The 19,615-nt window shown below is 41.1% G+C and overlaps 1 protein-coding gene across 2 annotated transcripts in view; it reads left to right on the top strand.

Moving 5' to 3' along the window:
- Positions 1–19,615, top strand: part of LOC126336668 (solute carrier family 17 member 9) — a 103,747-nt gene that overhangs the window by 38,081 nt on the left and 46,051 nt on the right. For both annotated transcript variants that reach the window (XM_050000615.1, XM_050000616.1), the window contains exons 4-5: positions 1,666–1,828; positions 1,914–2,010. In XM_050000615.1, coding sequence (XP_049856572.1) covers positions 1,666–1,828; positions 1,914–2,010 — 260 coding nt within the window. The remainder of the gene's footprint in view (positions 1–1,665; positions 1,829–1,913; positions 2,011–19,615) is intronic.

Here is a 19,615-nt window from a genome sequence, read left to right as displayed (position 1 = left end):
GCAGTATATTAATGAAGGCATGATCATATGGAATAATTTCACAGATACGTGAGTGGCTTGAAGACTTCCTAAATAATAGTACTCGGTATGTTGTCCTTGACAGTGAGTGCTCATCGGAGACAAGGGTATTGTCAGGAGTGCCCCAGGTAATTGTGATAAGATCGCTGTTGTTCTCTATATACATAAATGATTTGGCAGACAGGGTGGGCAGCAATCTGCAGGTGTTTGCTGACGATGCTGTGGGGTAAGGTCAAAGTCGAGTGACTGTAGGAAGATACAAGATGACTTAGACAAAATTTCCAGTTGGTGTGATGAATGGCAGATAGCTCTTCATGTGGAAAAATGTAAGTTAATGTGGAAGTTAATGTAGGAAGATCAAGCCTGTGACGTTCAGATACAGTATTACTAGTGTCCCGCTTGATACAGTCAAGGCGTATAACTACCTGGGCCTAATGTTGCAAAGTGATATGAGGTGGAACGAGCATGTGAGAACTGTGGTAGGGAAGGTAAATGGTCAACTTCAGTTTATTGGGAGAATTTTAGGAAAGATTCATTCGCCTGTAAAGGAGACCACATGTAGGATGATGGTGCAACATATTCTTCCGGCTTGAGATGCTAGAGTTGGTGGTCATGTGTGCGTGAGGTGTGCCTGCTTGTGTGTGTGTGAAAACTGTGTGTATCAATCTTTCATTGATGAGGTTGTGACCAAAAGCTTTAGGTAAATGCCTTCTAATCGTGCCTGTCTGCGACTTGACGTGTCTTGTTTGAGGTAAGTAGCAAGCTGTATTTTCTTACATTCTTAATTTAAGACTTACACTACTTTCTGGAAACATAAACTTAATAATGGAAGGATACATTCTACTGACACTGCTGGAAAGGAAAAAAGAACAATTAAATGGGATCCTTTAAGTTTACTGTTCCAAAATGTAAATAAAAATTTGACTACAACCCTACTTCAGGAATGATTTGCATTTTCTGGAATAATATGTTAAGAAAAGTGAAACATTTAATAGTAAGCTGAAGAAACAAACTAATATACTAGTTTAATGATTAATTTGTTCTAAACTAACTGTTATTAGAATATAAATAATGTATCTGTACAGGAGCACAAACCCTCACATGTGTCTCCTAGTGCAAGGCTCAAACTTTTCTTTCCACTTATCCCATGTTCATGAATATTCTAATTTTATTAATGTATATGTCAAACAGGGCAACATGGCTAGCATAAGGAAAAGGAAGCAAATGTATATTTCAAAACGCTAACACAGAAGTTTTAAGCCCATCTGTTTTTGTAGACGACCTGTGTGGTTTATGATTCAGATATAGCTAACAATTGCCACTGGAGAGTGCTTCAGTTGGAAATCATGATGAGGATCATGTCTCATATGATACACCAGCTCATTATGATGGAAACCACATCTGGCATGCTTCACAATGAGATACACGTCCCCTGTGAGGATGGCTTTAGCCAAGACTTTGATCCAGTCCTCACAATACTGGAGTGAAGCCACATTTATGATACTCATTCGGTTGACAGGTCATTATGTTCTTAAGTGAGCAAATGAAATCTAGACTTTCAATCTGTGTAATGAACTTAGTTGTAAAACATTCCATGACGGATAACAATTACACCATTTTAATGTGTTTGTCACCTTTATTTTTTAGGTTCCCTTGTTTTATTATGGATACTTCTACTAAATTTCTATGCCCTGTCCCTAAACAGAAGAAAAAATAACCTGTATTTGCCTTCAAAGCCACACCCACCTCTTTATATCAAAGAAAGCTTGCCGGTACCATGGATGAGACTTTTTACAAATCTTTCTTTCTGGTAAGTACAGAATGATAATGTACATCATTGGACATAAATGCTTTGAACACTTATAAATGTGTTATATAGAGAAATTATGTTGCAGGTCTTGTGTGCTTGGACATACATGCCAGAACAATTGTTTTTTTCTTTTATTATCATGGCTGCCAACATATTTTCATGATATGTACCCTGAAGCTAAGGTAACTATATTTGCATAGTTATTAATTATGATAATCAGATTTGCTATTTGAAAGTAAATGTGTTTTCTTTGTTTTTTGTAATTTTTGATAATGTTGTACTGAAAGATGTAATTGTTTATTCCTGTAGACCTCCACTAATGAAGAGGTATTAATTATGTATGAACCACCATTTACACTTCCAAGTGAGACCACAATCAGGATGGTTGTCATAGTGAGGCAAACTGAGTAAGCTGTGAGCAAGAGTTTGTAAGAAAAATATATATTGAAATTATGTTGTAGCATTGTGGTAAAAGTCTGACATGGAGCAAACATTGCAGCAACTGGTAGTGTCCATGGTAGAAAGATAGGGAGACCAGAAAGCTTCTCTTATTGACAGTAAGCAGATTGCAGGCAGTGGCTCATGCACAGTGTTCTATTGTAGAGGCATCTTATAGGTAGTTAAATTTCTAGTTCATTCCTGTAGGTTGGGTAGCTAAAAAGAAATAATGACAGGTTGAATGTTGGTGTTGAAACTTTAGTTTTGTTTGCTTCAGCCCAATCTCTACCTGTCATCCACTAATACTATCGGATCGCTCTCAGATTACAAAATCGAAAAGCATCATTTGTAGTGTGTCTTCTGCAGATGAAAACTAGAGAAAAAAATTCAACAAAACTTTCTCTTATGGAAAAAAATGAAATTTCATTTCTTTTATTCATCCAGATATACTACAATTTCATGTGGGTGTCATCACTTAAACATATGATTTGATACAATAAAGAACTGATTGTGCAGTATAATAAAATAATATTAAGATATTACGGTACATACAGAAAAAATTAAACATTATAAGGCCCAGTAGAAAACCAACAATTTGATCATCTTGCAGATTGTGCAGTTATTATTTTCCATGCTTGTTGAGAGTAAACTACAGAGGAATTCTGGCTTCTGCAAGACTGTTTTCACCCGGTCATGTTTGAAGTACTTTTTGTGTCATCTTGCTAACATGAAGCTGTTAGTTGTCTATGCTGGTGGCTTTAAATCTACCTCACAATCTACAGTTTGACATGGTTTTTGGCATTGTAATATTTTTCCCCTTGTTTTCAGAGAAGGGGAAAGGACTGTGTGGGTGTACTGGTGGGATATAAATATTTAAATATGTTCAATGATGCTATGCTGCTTGTATATATTTTGTGACAATGCCACTATGGCTTTATTATTTTAGGACAGCTTATAAAATAGGTATGTCTCATCATATTTTAAGTGTACATTTTCATATCCATGAAAGTAATAATTTTTTGTTATGGCGTATTTTATTATTCTAATGCATAATCTGTTCACTAGTTGTATTCCATTTCCCAACTTGCTGCAGATCTGAAGATGGTCATTGCTGACTGAAACCAATAGTTTAATGACCAAAAGTTTTGTGATCATTGGTGGAGATAAAATAAATTCATTCTACACTTCCTGGATCCCTGTTTTAAGCTGAGACCATGTTGCAGCTTGTGAAACAAAGGATATGTTGGAGGGAGAGATCCCATGGCACAATTCAGAAAAGTTGGTGTTGATGGGAAGAATGCAGTTTACAAAGGCTGTGAAGCAGTGATTAAAATAGGTTGCATGCTTGGCAACTGCATCTTGGCCACAGTTTGATGGTTGCCATTAGTGCAGATAGATAGTTGTTTGTTACTGTTCATGCTCATGTAGAATGCCACACTGTGATTGCAGCTAAGTTAGTAGTCCAGATGGCTGCTGTCACACATGAACCTGTGTCTGAATGGGCAGGAGATGCTTGTGATAGAACTGAAGTAGGTAGTAGTGGGAAGATGTCTGGGGCGGGTTGTGGCTCTATATATATTACCGGAATATGAGTCACATGGCAAGGACATTGCTTAGGTTGGATGGACAGCGAACACCACTGTAGGAGGGATGTAGGAAGGAAGATAGTTCTAATTTCAGGATCAAACAAAAGGTAGTGAGAATGCTGGCAGAGTGTGTGTTCAGTTGCTCCAGTCTTGAGTGGATAGTACTGCTTATTCACTAAGCAACAAGGGTGGTGGTAGGAGGAGGCTCTTTTTGTGGCTAGTTAGTTGGTTTGTGGACAATGGCAGGTGACTGTGGAGACAGAGTGGGAGATCTGTTTCTGGAAAGGTGAAGAGGGTAGTTCCAGTCTGTGAAGCCATCACTGAGAACCTCAGCTTATTTGGAGAGGAACTGCTTGTCTCTGCAGTTTTGATGATCATTAGGGGTTAGGCTGTATGGAAGAGACTCAACATCAAGGGAGATGGCTCATTAGGCAGAGGTGGATCAGGTGAAGCAAATGGGGGAGAGGTGTTGCGGTCATGGAGGAATGTGTATTGGGTGTCCTCACCCTCATTCCAGATCAAGATTATGTCAGCAATGAATCTGAACCAGGTGATGGGTTTGGGACTCTGTGTGGTCAGTAAGAATTCCTTTATATGGCCCATGTAAAGGTCAGCATAGGATAATGCCACTCCGTTGCCCATGGCTGTTCAATGTATATTTTGTAGGTGATGTCTTCAATGAAGAAATAAGTTGTTCAAGGTGACCTGCAACATACCCTTCTTTCATGTAATCCTCTTTGTGCTCCTGAAGGAGGCTGTGGTCCAACAGCTTAATAGTATCCAATTGCATACATTTGGTGTGCCTGTCTGCAACTCAATGCAGTGAGTAGTAATCTATAAATTTCATATTGTGTTAGGTAACCAAGTGTGGAAGATATGTGCTTGTTTTGGAGGACTTATTTTTGTAAGGGACAATTACATTTTTGGGAGTTTTTGTAACATATCACTTGGTTGTATTGAACATTTGAAAGTAAACAATAAAAATCCAGGATGCAATAACAGCAATATGAATTAGAATAGATAACTGCTCACCACAAAGATGAGGTTTTGACCGCCAGATGGGCTCATTTAAAAATAGTCTTAGCTGTTGTACAAAGTGTGTGTTTCATATTTAGAAAAACAAAAACTCACTCAACAAGCACAAATTGCTCACACATAGCCGTGAATGTAGGGGAGGGAGCAGAATTGTTGAATCAAAGTATGAGAACACACACGTGGTGAAGGCAGATCAAGGAAAACACACGAAAATTCACTTGGTAGAAGGGAGTTGGTGGGATGATGCTTAAGGACCAGGAAAATCAAAGGAGACCATTGCTGCAGGGTAGTTCGGAAGTCAGTGCATCGCACAGTACTTGGTGAGTGGGTGACAAGCATGTGCTGTTGATGAGTGACAAGGGGGTTTTGGAAAGTAGAGAAAGAAAATATGGACATTGAGTTATCTAATAAGATAGAGGGCAGTAACAAATGGAAACAGCAATGGATTGATAGATGGAAGGAAGCCACTCGCCAAAATCAAGCAATGGAAATTCGAGGATGGAATAATAATATTGTCGCAGAAGAAGTTGAGTAGCACTGTAGTGTAGTGGTTATGATACTAAACTGTTGCACAGAGGGTCGTCAGATCAAAACTCACCTGAACTAAACAATTTTAATTTCTAGAAGTATCCACCAATATCAAGAATCATTGTACTGGAATTTTCTGTAGCTGTATATATACTGTATGTGTTCTGGCTGGAGGCAGTTCGCTCCACACTCTTGTATCTGCAAGTGCTGAATAAACCTTCGCTAAGTGAAGTTAGTGTATGTCATTCATCTAATTACACCTTCTTCTACATGACATTATTCTGGTGGAGACGCCGGGTATTTGAACTTGTGGTAGCGCACATTATCGACGACACAGTGGCTCCCATCAGGCCACAACAGAGCCACCTTTTATGTGGCGAGAAACCCGAGTTCGAGCCATATTCAACAGATCGCAATCTACCAGAGACAGAAGAAGAAGACAACGTTACGATGATAGCAACTGTGTGCCACCACATGAGACCTCCTTCTGGGTTCTCTGGTGACAATGACCAAGATGCAAACAAATGGCTGAAGGTATATGAGCGTATAGCCAAATTTAACAAATGGGATGACACCATGTGTTTGACTAATGTATTTTTCTACTTGGAGGGCACTGCCAAGCAATTGTATGAGAACAACGAGGAGAAGTTCACAAGCTGGTAAGTATTCCAGGCAGAACTGCACAAGTATTTCGGCGACACACAACAACAGAAGTGCAAGGCTGAACATAAATTAAAGTGCAGGGCACAGCACGCAGGAGAAACTACAGCATCTTCCATTCAAGACGTCTTGGAGCTGTGTAAAATAGTGGATCCTAGAATGGAGGAGGAAGCACATCTCATGAAGGGTGTTGCTGAGGATGTTTATCAATCCCTACTCCTGAAGGAGGTTTAGACAGCAGATGGCTTCATAAAATGGTGCCAGTACATTGCGACAATGCATCAAAAAAGAATTACATGCAAGAAATTTGAACGGCTTCCAAATGTTGTATCGATGTCTGTGATGGAGGAAGCAATGGATTTCACAAGTGTTCTTTCTCAGATGGTGAGAGAGGAAGTTCAGAAGGCTCTAGGATTGCACGACTGAGATGAGTGGTATGCAGATAGAATAGCTAAGTCTCAGGATAAAATTAAAACCATATGGTCAGTCGTAAAGGAAGTGGCTGTGTCTGCAGAGACAGGTTGAGGATATAGAATCAGTGCATAGTGGGAATGTCCGTGTTACTGATAAGTCGCATATATGTACAGTATTTAATAATCACTTTCTGAATATAGCAGGTGAACTAAATAGAAATCTAGTCCCAACAGGGAATCATATAGCGCTCGTAGAAAAAAGTGTTCCGAGACTGTTACCTAAAATGCTCCTCCATGATACTGACAAGAGGGAGATTGAGTTAATAATTAAATCACTAAAGACCAAGAACTCTCATGGATATGACGGGGTATCTAGCAGAATACTGAAGTATTGTTCCGCGTATGTTAGCCCAGTACTTAGCCATATCTGTAACTTTTGCTTTAGGAGTGGTCGGTTTCCTGACCGATTAAAGTACTCGGTAGTGAGGGATAATATTGACAATTATAGACCTATTTCTATGCCATCAGTGTTTGCTAAAGTTATCGAGAAGGTTGTATATACAAGGTTATTGGAGCATTTAAATTCACATAATTTGCTGTCAAATGTACAGTTTGGTTTTAGAAATGATTTAACAACTGAAAATGCTATATTCTCTTTTCTCTGTGAGGTTTTGGACAGATTAAATAAAAGGTTGCGAACGTTAGGTGTTTTCTTTGATTTAACGAAGGCTTTTGACTGTGTTGACCACAAAATATTACTGCAGAAGCTGGACCATTATGGAGTAAGGGGAGTAGCTTACAACTGGTTCACCTCTTACTTTAAGAACAGAAAGCAGAAGGTAATTCTCCGCAATATTGAGAGTGGTAGTGATGTTCAGTCCCAATGGGGCACTGTTAATTGGGGCATTCCCCAAGGGTCGGTGCTGGGGCCACTGCTGTTTCTTATTTATATGAATGATATGCCTTCCAATATTACAGGTGATTCAAAAATATTTCTGTTTGCTGGTGTTGCTGATGACACCAGCTTGATAGTGAAGGATCTTTTGTGTAATATTGAAACATTATCAAATAATGTAGTTTATGAAATAAGTTAATGGTTTGTGGAAAATAATTTGATGCTAAATCACAGTAAGACTCAGTTTTTACAGTTTCTAACTCACAATTCAACAAGAACTGATATTTTAATCAGACAGAATGGTCATATTATAAGCGAGACAGAACAGTTCAAGTTCCTAGGCGTTTGGATAGATAGTAAGCTGTTGTGGAAAGCCCATGTTCAGGATCTTGTTCAGAAACTAAATGCCGCTTTATTTACCATTAGAACAGTATCTGAAATAAGTGATATTTCACCACGAAAAGTAGTCTACTTCGCATATTTTCATACGCTTATGTCATATGGTATTATTTTTTGGGGTAATTCTTCTGATTCAAAAAGGGTATTTTTGGCCCAAAAACGGGCTGTTCGAGCTATGTGTGGTGTAAGTTCGAAAACCTCTTGTCGACCCCTATTCAATAGTCTGGGATTTTTGACATTGCTCTCACAGTATATATTTTCTTTAATGTCATTTGTTGTTAGCAATATTAGCTTATTCCCAAGAGTTAACAGCTTTCACTCAGTTAATACTAGGCAGAAATCAAATCTGCATGTGGAATGCACTTCCTTGACTCTTGTGCAGAAAGGAGTGCAGTATTCTGCTGCATCCATTTTCAATAAGCTACCACAAGAACTCAAAAATCTTAGCAGTAGCCCAAACACTTTTAAGTCTAAACTAAAGAGTTTCCTCATGGCTCACTCCTTCTATTCTGTTGAGGAGCTCCTGGAAGAGCCAAAAAATTAAGCAAATTCTAGTGTTGCATTTTTGATTTTCTTTATTTAAATTAACGACTTGTTGCCTGAATATGTTTCTTATATTTCATTTTATCTGTTTGTACAATCTGCAACTGAATATGTTTCTTATATTTCATTTTATCTGTTTCTACAATCGTGTTACAATTTCATGTACTGACTCGTTCCATGACCATGGAGACTTCTCCTTAATGTGGTCTCATGGAACAATAAATAAATAAATGATTCAAGAGGTCATAAGGGAGGAAGTGGAACAGTCATTGAACCCAATCTCTCGTCATTCATTTCCCTTTAAAATGGCGAAAAAGTCGAGACCCAGGTGGAGTTACGTTCCTACAATGCAGCATGAGGAACCTGTTTTGTCATCAAGGAAAACTGACATCTGGAGGACCCAGGATAACCAACCAGTATGTTTCCACTGCAGACGAATGGGACATGTGGTGTGCTATTGTCGAGAAAGGTGGTGAATATTTAATGCCACCCATGCCAGAAGACAGCAGACCAATCATAGCGGACCAACTCCTGGACGACGAACAAGAAAATGTGGGTGCAGAACGACGTAGGTCACCTTCGTCGGAAGCTAGCCACTGGAAAGGATGCTTCCCAACACACCCATCAAGATCTCCAATGCTGTTTAGGAGCTCCAGCTGATCACCTAGCCACCGCAGCCAGGAAAACTAAATGGTGCGACCTTCCTTGGAGGTGAGGCCACTGAAGAGAAAAATCCTCTGCCATTAATCACTACAAAAATGATAGGAAACTACGTCCATATCCCCATGGTTGGCTGACCAGCCCAAGCTCTTGTGGACTCTGGAGTATCATATTGAGTCGTTTCGCAGAAGTACCATTGCCAGTTACAGAAAACCATATTCGCCGACAACAAAACATCTCTGCTGAAGGTGGCTAATGTACCATTAATGTGAGTATAAGTGGCCATACACAACCATTAGAATTCATCATCTTACAAGAGTGTAGTCATGACATCATTCTCGGATGGGACTTTTTGAAAGCTTCTCAGGCAATTATAGATTGTGGTCGCTCGAGGATTATGCTAGACGAGATGAGGTACTGTGGACAGGAAGATGCGCATCCAAGTGTGTGGAGACTGTGTGTGCTGGATGAAGTGATCATCCCTGCAGTCAGCACTAGAAAGGTAACTGTTGCATGTCATGTCATGCACCAACCCATGGATCTTGTAGTGGAATGTAAGAGAAGCATACCACTGAAGAATAACTTGGTCATCCCAGCTGAGAACCGCAGATCCTTCCAAGACACATGTGTGTAGCAAACACTGAGCTGTTAATTGAAGAACAGCTGAGCGTCATAGAAACCTCCCATGCTGAGTCTGTGGGCAAAATTAGCGCTACCTCTACAAGACAAGATCTTATAGCTCGACTATCGCCAGATCTCACTAAGGAACAACAGAAGAAGCTACTTGCCATTCTTCAAGAGTCCTCTGAATGCTTCAGTCCACAGGTGAAGAGCAAATTAGACAAATTGACAGTGAAGCACCGGATTAGCACTGGAGACTGTGAAACAATAAGCCAGAGAGCATACCATGTGTCAGCAATGGAACATTGAATAATTCGCGATGAGGTAGAGAAAATGATGAAGAATGACATCATTCAGCCTCTGCAGAGCCCATGGTTGTCACCACTTGGCACTTTTGTGCTGATTACAGGAAGCTTAATAAGATAACTAAAAAGGACCCTCTTCCACGAATTGACGATACACTGGATTGTCTGAAGAGGGCTAAGTTCTTCTCAACCATGGACACTGGATACTGGCAAATTGAAGTAGATGAGGCTGATCGTGTGAAAACTGCATTCATTGCCCCTGAGGGCTTGTATGAGTTTAAGGTAATGCCATTTGGTTTGTGTAATGCACCAGCAACATTTGAATGGATGATGGATAATCTTCTAAAGTACCTGAAGCGGACGACGTGTCTTTGTTATTTAGATGACATTATAGTGTTCTCAGAGACATTTGATTAACATATAAAAAGAATGAGGGCCGTTCTTAAGTGTCTCCAACAAGGTGGACTGAAACTTAATCCAAGAAAGTGTCTCTTGGACACCTTGTGTCAAATGAATGTGTGCGGCCAGACCCAGGAAAGGTGAGATCTATAATGGAATTTCTTATTCCTAAAAGTATTAGAGATGTGAAAAGCTTCCCCGGATTATGTTCTTATTACTGTTGTTTTATCAAAGACTTTTGTATCAAAGCCAGGTCACTCCAAGAGTTGTTAAAAGCAGATGCTAAATTTATCTAGGGTAGTGCTCAACAAGATTCTTTCGATGTGCTGCAAAAAGCTCTGATGACTGACCCTGTACTTGGTCTGCATGTTGAGAGAGCACCTACAGAACTACACACAGATGCCAGTGGGTATGAGATTGTTGTGTTCTGGTGCAAATTTCGGATGAAATGAGAAGGTTATAGCCTATGCTTCTAGGACACTTACAAAAGCCGAGGGAAACTATTCAACTACAGAAAGAGAATGTCTTGCTGTGATCTGGGCCATGTGCAGATTTCGACAATATCTCTATGGAAGGCCATTCACAGTTGTTATGTACCATCATTCACTTTGTTGGCTGACAGCTCTTAATGATCCAACAGGATGACTTGCTAGGTGGGCACTACGTCTTCAAGGGTATGACATTACCGTTGCGTACAAAAGTGGAAGAAAACACTAAGATGCTGACTGTCTCTCAAGAAACCCTGTGCAAGACCATCAAACTTTGATGAAGATAGTGACTGTCTCACTGCACTCCAGGATCTCTCTGCTGAGCAGAATAAGGACGCCAAGATATCTCAAATTATGCTTGCCTTAAATCTGTCAGAGGATGTGAAAGGACAATTTAAGGTAGTTAATGGATTACTTGGCAAGAAAAACTTTGATCCGTTTGGAAAGTTCCTCAACACATGCGCTTAGGTGTGTCATGGAATTTCTGTAGAACATTTGAGGCCAGACATTTAGGATTTATTAAGCCTACACTGGAATCCGCAAGAGATTTTTCTGGCCCGGTTTATTTAGGAGTGTCCATCACTATGTGTCACACTGTAGGGAGTGCCAGAGGAGAAAGGCAGTTCCTCAGAAGCCACCTGGCTGACTCATACCAATTCCACCAGTCGAAATGGCTTTCCAGGGTGTCGGGATTGACCTCAGATGATTTCCAACATCTGCTAGAGGGCAAATAGATGGATTATTGTTTGCACTGATTATCAGACATGCTATGCCATTACAAAAGCTGTGAAAACATCCAAAGCATCCGAGGTAGCCAAATTCATCGTATTGTATTAAAACACGGTGCCCCAAGGTCATTAATTACAGATTGAGGGGAAAGTTTTTCAGTTAAATCTTGTGACAGAGAGAAACTGTCAGTGCAACATTACTCATCACATGACGACTTCCTACCATATGCAAACTAACGGGCTTACTGAGCGCCTTAATAAGACCTTGGTCAACATGCTATCAATGTTTGCCAATGTTGAGCAGAGCAACTGGGGTGAGGTGCCACCTTTCGTGATGTTTGCCTACAACATCGCCAAACAAGACACCACAGGATCTACGCCATTTTTCCTGGTGTATGGGCGTGAGGCAACTACGATGACGGACACTGTGTTTCTGTTACATCCTGATGATGTGGACGATGACTACATCGGCCAGGTGTTAATCAGAGCTGAGAAAGCTTGGCAGTTAGCCCGACTCCACAGGTTGCAGACTTGAGAAAACGATCGCCGAAGGTATGATGCGAGCCACTGCCCAGTTGTCTACCAGCCGGATGACCTCGTACGGATCTTGACTCCTGTTCGGAAGGTGTGTCTCTCTGAGAAGCTCCTCAGGCGCTACTTTGGACCTTATAAGGTTGTAAGAAAGTTGGCTGATGTTACTTATGAAGTTGAATATTTCGACCCCAACACAAGATGACGAAAGATCAGAGATATGGTCCATGTCCTTCGAATGAAGCCCTATAAGGATCCTGCAACCCAGGGTAAATTCGAAGCTCCAGCGACAGGCAACAAGTGGAAAGGTGATGAAGAGCATAGTGGCAAAAGAAGTTCTGAGAAGATCACCGCCAGGGTGAGCATCAGTCATCGAGTTTCTTAGTATGCAGGACCGATGACTCATTCCCGGACTAGGAGGACGTAATGCCGAGATGCTGTTCTCTTAAGGAGGGAACAATGTCGCTGAAGAAGTTGAGTAGCACTTTGGTGTAGTGGTTATGATACTAAACTGTTGCATGGAGGGTCGTGAGTTCAAAACTCACCTGGACTATACAATTTTAATGTCTATATTTGCTTTGAATACATTCTAGAATTACCCACAAATATCAAGAATCATTGTACTGGAATGTTTTGTAGCTATATACATATATATACTGTATGTATTTTGGCCGGAGGCAGTTCGCTCCGCACTCTTGTATGTACAAGTGCTGAATAAACCTTCGTTACGTGAAGTTAGTGTTTGTCATTCATCTAATTACACCTTCTTCTATGTGACAATATGAATCAGGATAGACTGCTGCTCACTACATAAAGGAGGAATTCAGTGGCAGACAGAGAAATTCAAAAAGTAAACTAAACTGTGTATGTGTGTGTGTGTGTGTGTGTGTGTGTGTGCGTGCATGCGAGTGAGTGAGTAAGTGAGTGAATCTGAAGGAGGACTTTGTGTGATAGCTTTTTGGTGTTTGATCCTTTCTATATTTCTCAGCATGCTTTGCAGTTTTGATGGTTCTTTCAATCTGGCAAGGTGGATTGTTTCTTCACACCCCTCATAGGCTTGTTGTATATTTACATTTTGATGTGATATGTTTTCCTCCTGCTGCTTAGTTATTTAACCTGCTCTTTCAGTGCCCACTTTCTTCTCATTTAAAGTTGTAAAGTGCTTTCTATCTCTTTCAGTGTTTGTGTTGCAAACTCTTGACGTTGCTTACTCAAGAACATAAAGTGGGTCAACATCTATTTTTTTGAACTGGATATTTGATTTTGCAGGTGGTTCTCTTCCTTTACCGCTACTTGAATCCACAGAGCTTGTGCTTTGTGGTTTTTTCCATCTTTACCAGTTGTGATTGATACACCATTATACTGAGTTTTAGTCCCTTGCTTTTTTGAAATTGTTTTTACCTTTTTTCAGTATTCATTGCATGTTTACAAGTTTGGTAAATATGATACAGATTTAAGTTGTCTTTTTGAGTCGGTTGTGAATGATTCTCCTCCATTTGAGTAGCTGCATTTCTAGTGCTACGTATGTCTGAGAAATTTTGTGTTTTCTCATCTCTCTTTCTCCTGGATAGGGGTTTCTTATTCCTACATATTCAACAAGTTATCTTCTTCTCTTGCTTTGCTCTCTTATCAGGAACTGACTATTCATTGTACAAATTATTTGTTTAAAATTATGAGACACGTGAAGTTTCAGTACTACTGTTAGATACATGTAAAAGAAGATACACTTTTGTAAGTAGTAGTTCTTCCCTCCTTTAACTGTTTAATTGTAAATTCAGAGATTAAGTATTCCTGCTAGCTGTGTGACAAGTAGCAATATTCATTGTAAAACTGCATGCCAAGTAGTGGTGTGATGTAAACAGGCCTCAGATGTTACAGATGTAGTCAGCTTTTCCCTCTTTTTTTCCTTTGAAAAATCTCAATGCATTAGTGTAAATATTAAACTACCATTTGGAGGTAATCAGCAGCTACTTAATATAACTAAGGAAGCAGCAGATCTTTTTTTCAAATTAACCACTGTCATTCTAGCTTACTAGAAGACATTTAGTTTGTGTGTGAGCAGTGTAGTAATAGATTATTTTACTACCATATACAGATGAAGTTTCTAGGAGTTATTTCTCCTTTTTTAATATGTATCTTAAATTGTTGCACGTCTCCGATGATTCTTCTAGGAGTTATTTCTCCTTTTTTAATATGTATCTTAAATTGTTGCACGTCTCCGATGATTCTCCTTCTTGGAGGGATATATAGAACTTGATGAATGACTGAAAAGAGTGGTAATTGTTCGTCACATTCACAGCATTCAATAATCTGCATCCATAAAATTTTGCAGTGGGTCATTGGGACACATAACTCCATGAAAAACTTGGTAAATGGTACATTACTTGTAGAAAAAATTCTTCTGTGCTATTTAAGCAGATACAAAGTTCAAAACTGCTCGACAATAACTCCACTGTAATGGTACTATATCCAGAATTTCAAGAAGGGTGCTATAGCCTACAGAGGATTTATGATGTTGGACATCTAATAACTGAAGAAGGCACTAAGTGACCAGGGGTATTCATAACATCTTTTGCTTCAATGACCAAAAAGATAGTGAGTAAAACAACTCTTCATTGCTGACTCTAACAATAGGAGTTGAAACAAGCACGTGCATGTAGCTGTCATTGGAAGTGACGCTTGTTCAAAAGTCAGTTGTTTCTCTCACAATACTGCAAGATGCAAAAACAATAGTGCAACCAATTGTAACATTACACCTTGACAGATGAGCACAGAATTATTTTGATAATATATCTCAGACCATTAATCTACATTGCACAACACAATTAAAGTGTGACAATTTTGAAATCCTGTAATTCTCTCGTATTATGAAGCAGAAGTTTGAAATTGGATCAGAGGTGCATACAACCTTCCTCTCTAATAGTGTAAAACCATGGCACCCTGTGATGTCAACCTCAGGCTCAGTGATACTACAGACAGAAGGTGTTGACAAGTCCAAAAAAAGGCTATAGGCTGTGAGGTGGGTTAATGATGTCACACTGGCATCAAATTTCACCACAATGGAGTACCAGTAGTGTGATGGCAGTATAGTGACACAGTATAGAGGTATGATTTCCATGTTATTTATTGCTAAGCACAATATACATGGCTGATGTAATCATTATGAGCATACATAGCATACTAACTCTCTCTGCCTTCTGGACCAATGATTCTCCTTATCTCCAGTTAGAGATGTTACGCCACACAGACACCAGACCCCCCCGTAGTGTGGAGCACATAAGGAAAGACTGCAGCAGTGCATCGTCTGGCAGAAGTTATGTAGGCGGTTATGTGATGGTGGATGCAATGGAAGACATGTCATAGTCAGCAAGGTGCACAGGAGGGGCATGTGGTGCAGGGCACGCCATAGTGTGACCTCAGTAGTGCAACCAAATGGGTTGCTGCCATCATTGTTATCAGATAAGGATGTAGTCTTGGCAACATCTTTAATTGTTGCTGGCTCAGCAGCAATATTTGAAGGAGGTGGCATGTTGGCAGCTCTACATGGCTTGTTGTATCCACAGGATGTGCTGCACGGCTGTGACTTTGAGTGTACCGTCTGCTGAAAAATGGGAGGTGAGTCCTGCCATGTCAGCTTCTGGTGGGCCGGAATGGTGTGCACGAAACTCTGTGTGACAGAACTTGCAGCTGACTGCCTGTCCGTGTAGGTAGTGGTAATCATGAGGTTGGTATCATATGACAGATATGTTATCGGGCAGAAAATCTCAGAGATCCACATGCACTTGGAAATTGACTAATGGGCACATAGGAGATGACAGGGAAGGTGTGTGGGTTTTGACAAGTTCACTGAAGTCCACACCAGTTTAAGCCAGTTAACTTACACTGTTGTGTGTTTTCCAACAATTTTGATATCAAAAGTGTTTGTATTGCATTTCAACACATGGTATGGTCCTGTAAATGGCAATTGTAGGGCAGGTTTCACTGTGTCTGTATGTAACAGCACATGAGAGTATGTGGCCAGGTCTTGATGAACAAAAATTTGTAGCGTCATGTGACGGGAGGAGAGCTGGCACACAGATGTTTCATATGTGTGTCTTCACACGCGTGACTAAGTCTGGTAAGTTCCGGTCTGTGAGGACCATTTCATGTGCTATGAATTCAGCAGATAGATTGAGGGGCTCGCCACATAGTAATTTGGCAAGTGACGCATCAAGGTCATCTTTATGTGCTGTGAAAATGCCCAGGAGAACCAATGGAGGGGCCTATACCCACGATTCTGACACATGAGAGCACTTTTCATCGTCTGGTACCACCATTCCACAAGGCCACTGGATTGGGGGTGGTAGGCTGTTCTGTGGAACTGGTGGCGCCTGCATAGGTGACATAAATCATTAAAAAATTGGGATTTGAACTGGGCCCTGGTCCTACGTTAAGGAGGCCGGGCAGCCAAATCTGGCAGTCCAGCTGTTGACAAAAGCAAAAGTTTTTGCAACTGTCTCTGCTGATGTGTTGGAAAAGGGCATGATTCCACCCATCATATCATGTGATCCATCATTGAAGGATGTAACAGTAACCATGAAATTTGGGGAATGGCACTATGTCAGTGTGGACATGCTGGAATGCTCCTCCAGAGTTGCCCACATCTCATGGTCGTGCGGTAGCGTTCTCGCTTCCCACGCCCGGGTTCCCGGGTTCGATTCCCGGCGGGGTCAGGGATTTTCTCTGCCTTGTGATGGCTGGGTGTTGTGTGATGTCCTTACGTTAGTTAGGTTTACGTAGTTCTAAGTTCTAGGGGACTGGTGACCTAAGATGTTAAGTCCCATAGAGCTCAGAGCCATTTGAACCAATCCTCTGGAGTTGGACATCTACCAAAGGGAGTCTTTGCATGGCAGCCAGTTTTTGCCTGCTGGCATGGAATCCAAGTCCTGGCCCATGTGGCTCAATCCTTTTTAATGTTAGATATGACAAACCGTTCCATGATAAGACGTACAGTTGTGTGATCCCTAGCATCAGGGGTGGTAGTTAGATGCACATTGGGCGATGTGTGGGCAAGGATGTGGCGTGTAACAGGTGTGCAGTTATTTTGTTGAAGGCTGCCTGTGTTTGCAGTGTCCAGTCGAGACCTTGTTTACCAGAGGTGTTCTTGCTGCACAATGCTTCGGTGAATGGTAGCAAAGTCTCAGCAGTATGTGACAATTGTTTCCTTTAGAAATTTTTGATACCCAAAAACCTATATAGCTCTTGGTAGTTGTTAGTAGACGGGAGGAGATGTTATCTTGTCAGTTTTCTCAGGGGTAGGGCACACCTCAGAGGCATTGACATGGTGTCTGACAAAGTTCACATGGGGTTGCTAAAGTTGGCACTTATCATTGTTTATCATGACCCCATGAGAGGTCAGCTTATCAAAGATGATACACAGGTTGTTGTCATAGTCCTGCTGATTTTGCAAAAAAAAATATGACATCATCTAGACAGGCGTAACAAAAAGGAAAATTGAACAGTACACTATTGGCATATCTTCGCCATGTCTGTGCCCTGTTTTTAGCCCATAAGGCATGTAGAAGAACTCAAAGAGTCTGAATGGCATGATTATCGCAATTTTTGATACATCTTCAGCTGCTATCAGAATTTTCATTTGTTCAATCAATGATACCGAAAAATTTTGCCGTGGCTAAAACGTGCAAAAAATCGTGCAAGTTCTGAACAGGGTAGCTCTCAAAGATTGTACAGGTATTGAGGTAGCAGTAGTTGCCACATAGGCACCAAGTACCATTCTTTTTAGGAACTAGTGTAATTGGAAAGGCACAAACACTGTCTGATGGCCTGACTGTGCCAGCTCGCAAAAGGTCGTCCACCACAGCTTCAGCTGCTTTAAGTTTGTCGGGAAGCTAGACTATGGGGGCAGCAACAGACAGGAGGACCTAGTGTGGTTGTAATGCAGTGATCTATACCTTCACGCATGGCATAGATTATATATGGTCTAAGGGGGAAGAGCATGGAGCAAATCCAGATTGTGAGGCGTGACTTGATTCATCACTGCTGTTAATGCCACATGGCACTGTCTCAGGAGCACACTCAAGTGGAGGTTGCGACGCTTCACTAAGTTGAGAAGTGTCTGTAGTAGCAGCACCATGGTAGTGTTCATTGTCAAAATGATGCAGGTCGTCAAGGTGCTGTTGAGCTGCATGTAGTGATGTGGTGGTGTCCATGATTTGTCTCTGTAGTTGTTTGTTGTTGAGATACATGACCTTGTTGTCATGATGTAACGATGAGTACTCAGCTCTTTTTAAGTGTAGCTGGTTGAAAAGTGTTTTGCTTCGTAGCTTCAGGTCGAATGGTGTGTTAAGCAGTGGCAGCGTGACCGAGAGCATTAACAGTGTTGGTAGGTAGTGTATCGCTGACCACACCACGGACCAGCTTCTGGCCATCCCCTCATAATAGGAGAGTGCAATTTAATGTGGCTGTAATTGGTAATACTGGAAGAAATCAGCTCGCAGTACTGGTTCAATTGCCTCTGCCATTAGGATTGTCTAGGTATTCGCATTTATTTGCCGAGGTTGAGTGTGAGAGCGAGATGTATGCAGTTCCAGCAATTACAGTGCCATTGGCTGTGCACAGTTGCAGCAGTGATGGCAACAGTGCAACAGTAGAGTGCTCACATCAGCCATGGATCAATGAGGAAATATGTGTTCAGGTGCCTGTCATTAATGAATAGTTGAAAACCGTCTGCCCACTGAAACACTGCATCAGTGCTGTTTTGTTGTGGTGTAAAGAGGCATCTTGTTAATGAGGAGTGGCATAGTGTGCATGCACCAGGTCGCTGTTTTAGTTTGAGTTGGCACAGTGTTGTCTGCAGCAATGTGCATCCTGCCCAAATCTCATGTGAAACCAGCAGTAGCATTGTTGTATGTTGATTGTGTAAGCAGATAATGCACTTGACTGGTGCGGCTTTTTATTTACACAGAGCCGGGACAGTGGCCAGTTGGGGAGGAGGGGGGAGTGGAGAGGAGGGAGGGCACGACAAATTCGACTGTAGTGGTAGGCAACTGTTGTCCACCGCAGAGCTGTGAAAGGCGCTCGGGGTGGGAGAGGTGGGGGGCACATCCCAATTTGGGTTGGACTGGTCATCACTGGGCAGTCTGTGGCTGCACGGAATATTGGAGCAGCTCAGCCAGGATCACACGAAATCAACTTTTGTGCAGGTGTAATGGGCACTGACCAAACACAGTGCTGTCGATTGTTGATTAGAATGCAGTGTTATGATAATGCCTGTATTCTGTCAGCAAATTGAAGTTTGAACTCCCATGGTTCCTCCTCAAGTACTAGCATCATTGTCTGGATGTTCTCTAGCAGTTTGAGGAGCCAAAGAGTACATAGCACATGATCACGCAGGAGCATTGGGTCAATTATAACTCGCAGGTGGTGCCAGAGGGAAGACGGCATGCCGTTGTCCAAAGTAGTCTCATTGATAACGAGATATAGCTGCTGTTCTGGTATGCATGTTAGTCATTGTAGCAGTAATATCTTGTCAGTTTTGCTAATAAGACCTGCACTGTCT

The sequence above is a fragment of the Schistocerca gregaria genome, chromosome 2, assembly GCF_023897955.1.
Source record: "Schistocerca gregaria isolate iqSchGreg1 chromosome 2, iqSchGreg1.2, whole genome shotgun sequence".
NCBI classification, from domain to species: domain Eukaryota; kingdom Metazoa; phylum Arthropoda; class Insecta; order Orthoptera; family Acrididae; genus Schistocerca; species Schistocerca gregaria.
Note: the sequence above shows the minus strand (reverse complement) of the source record. Positions and strands in the feature narration are given on the sequence as shown.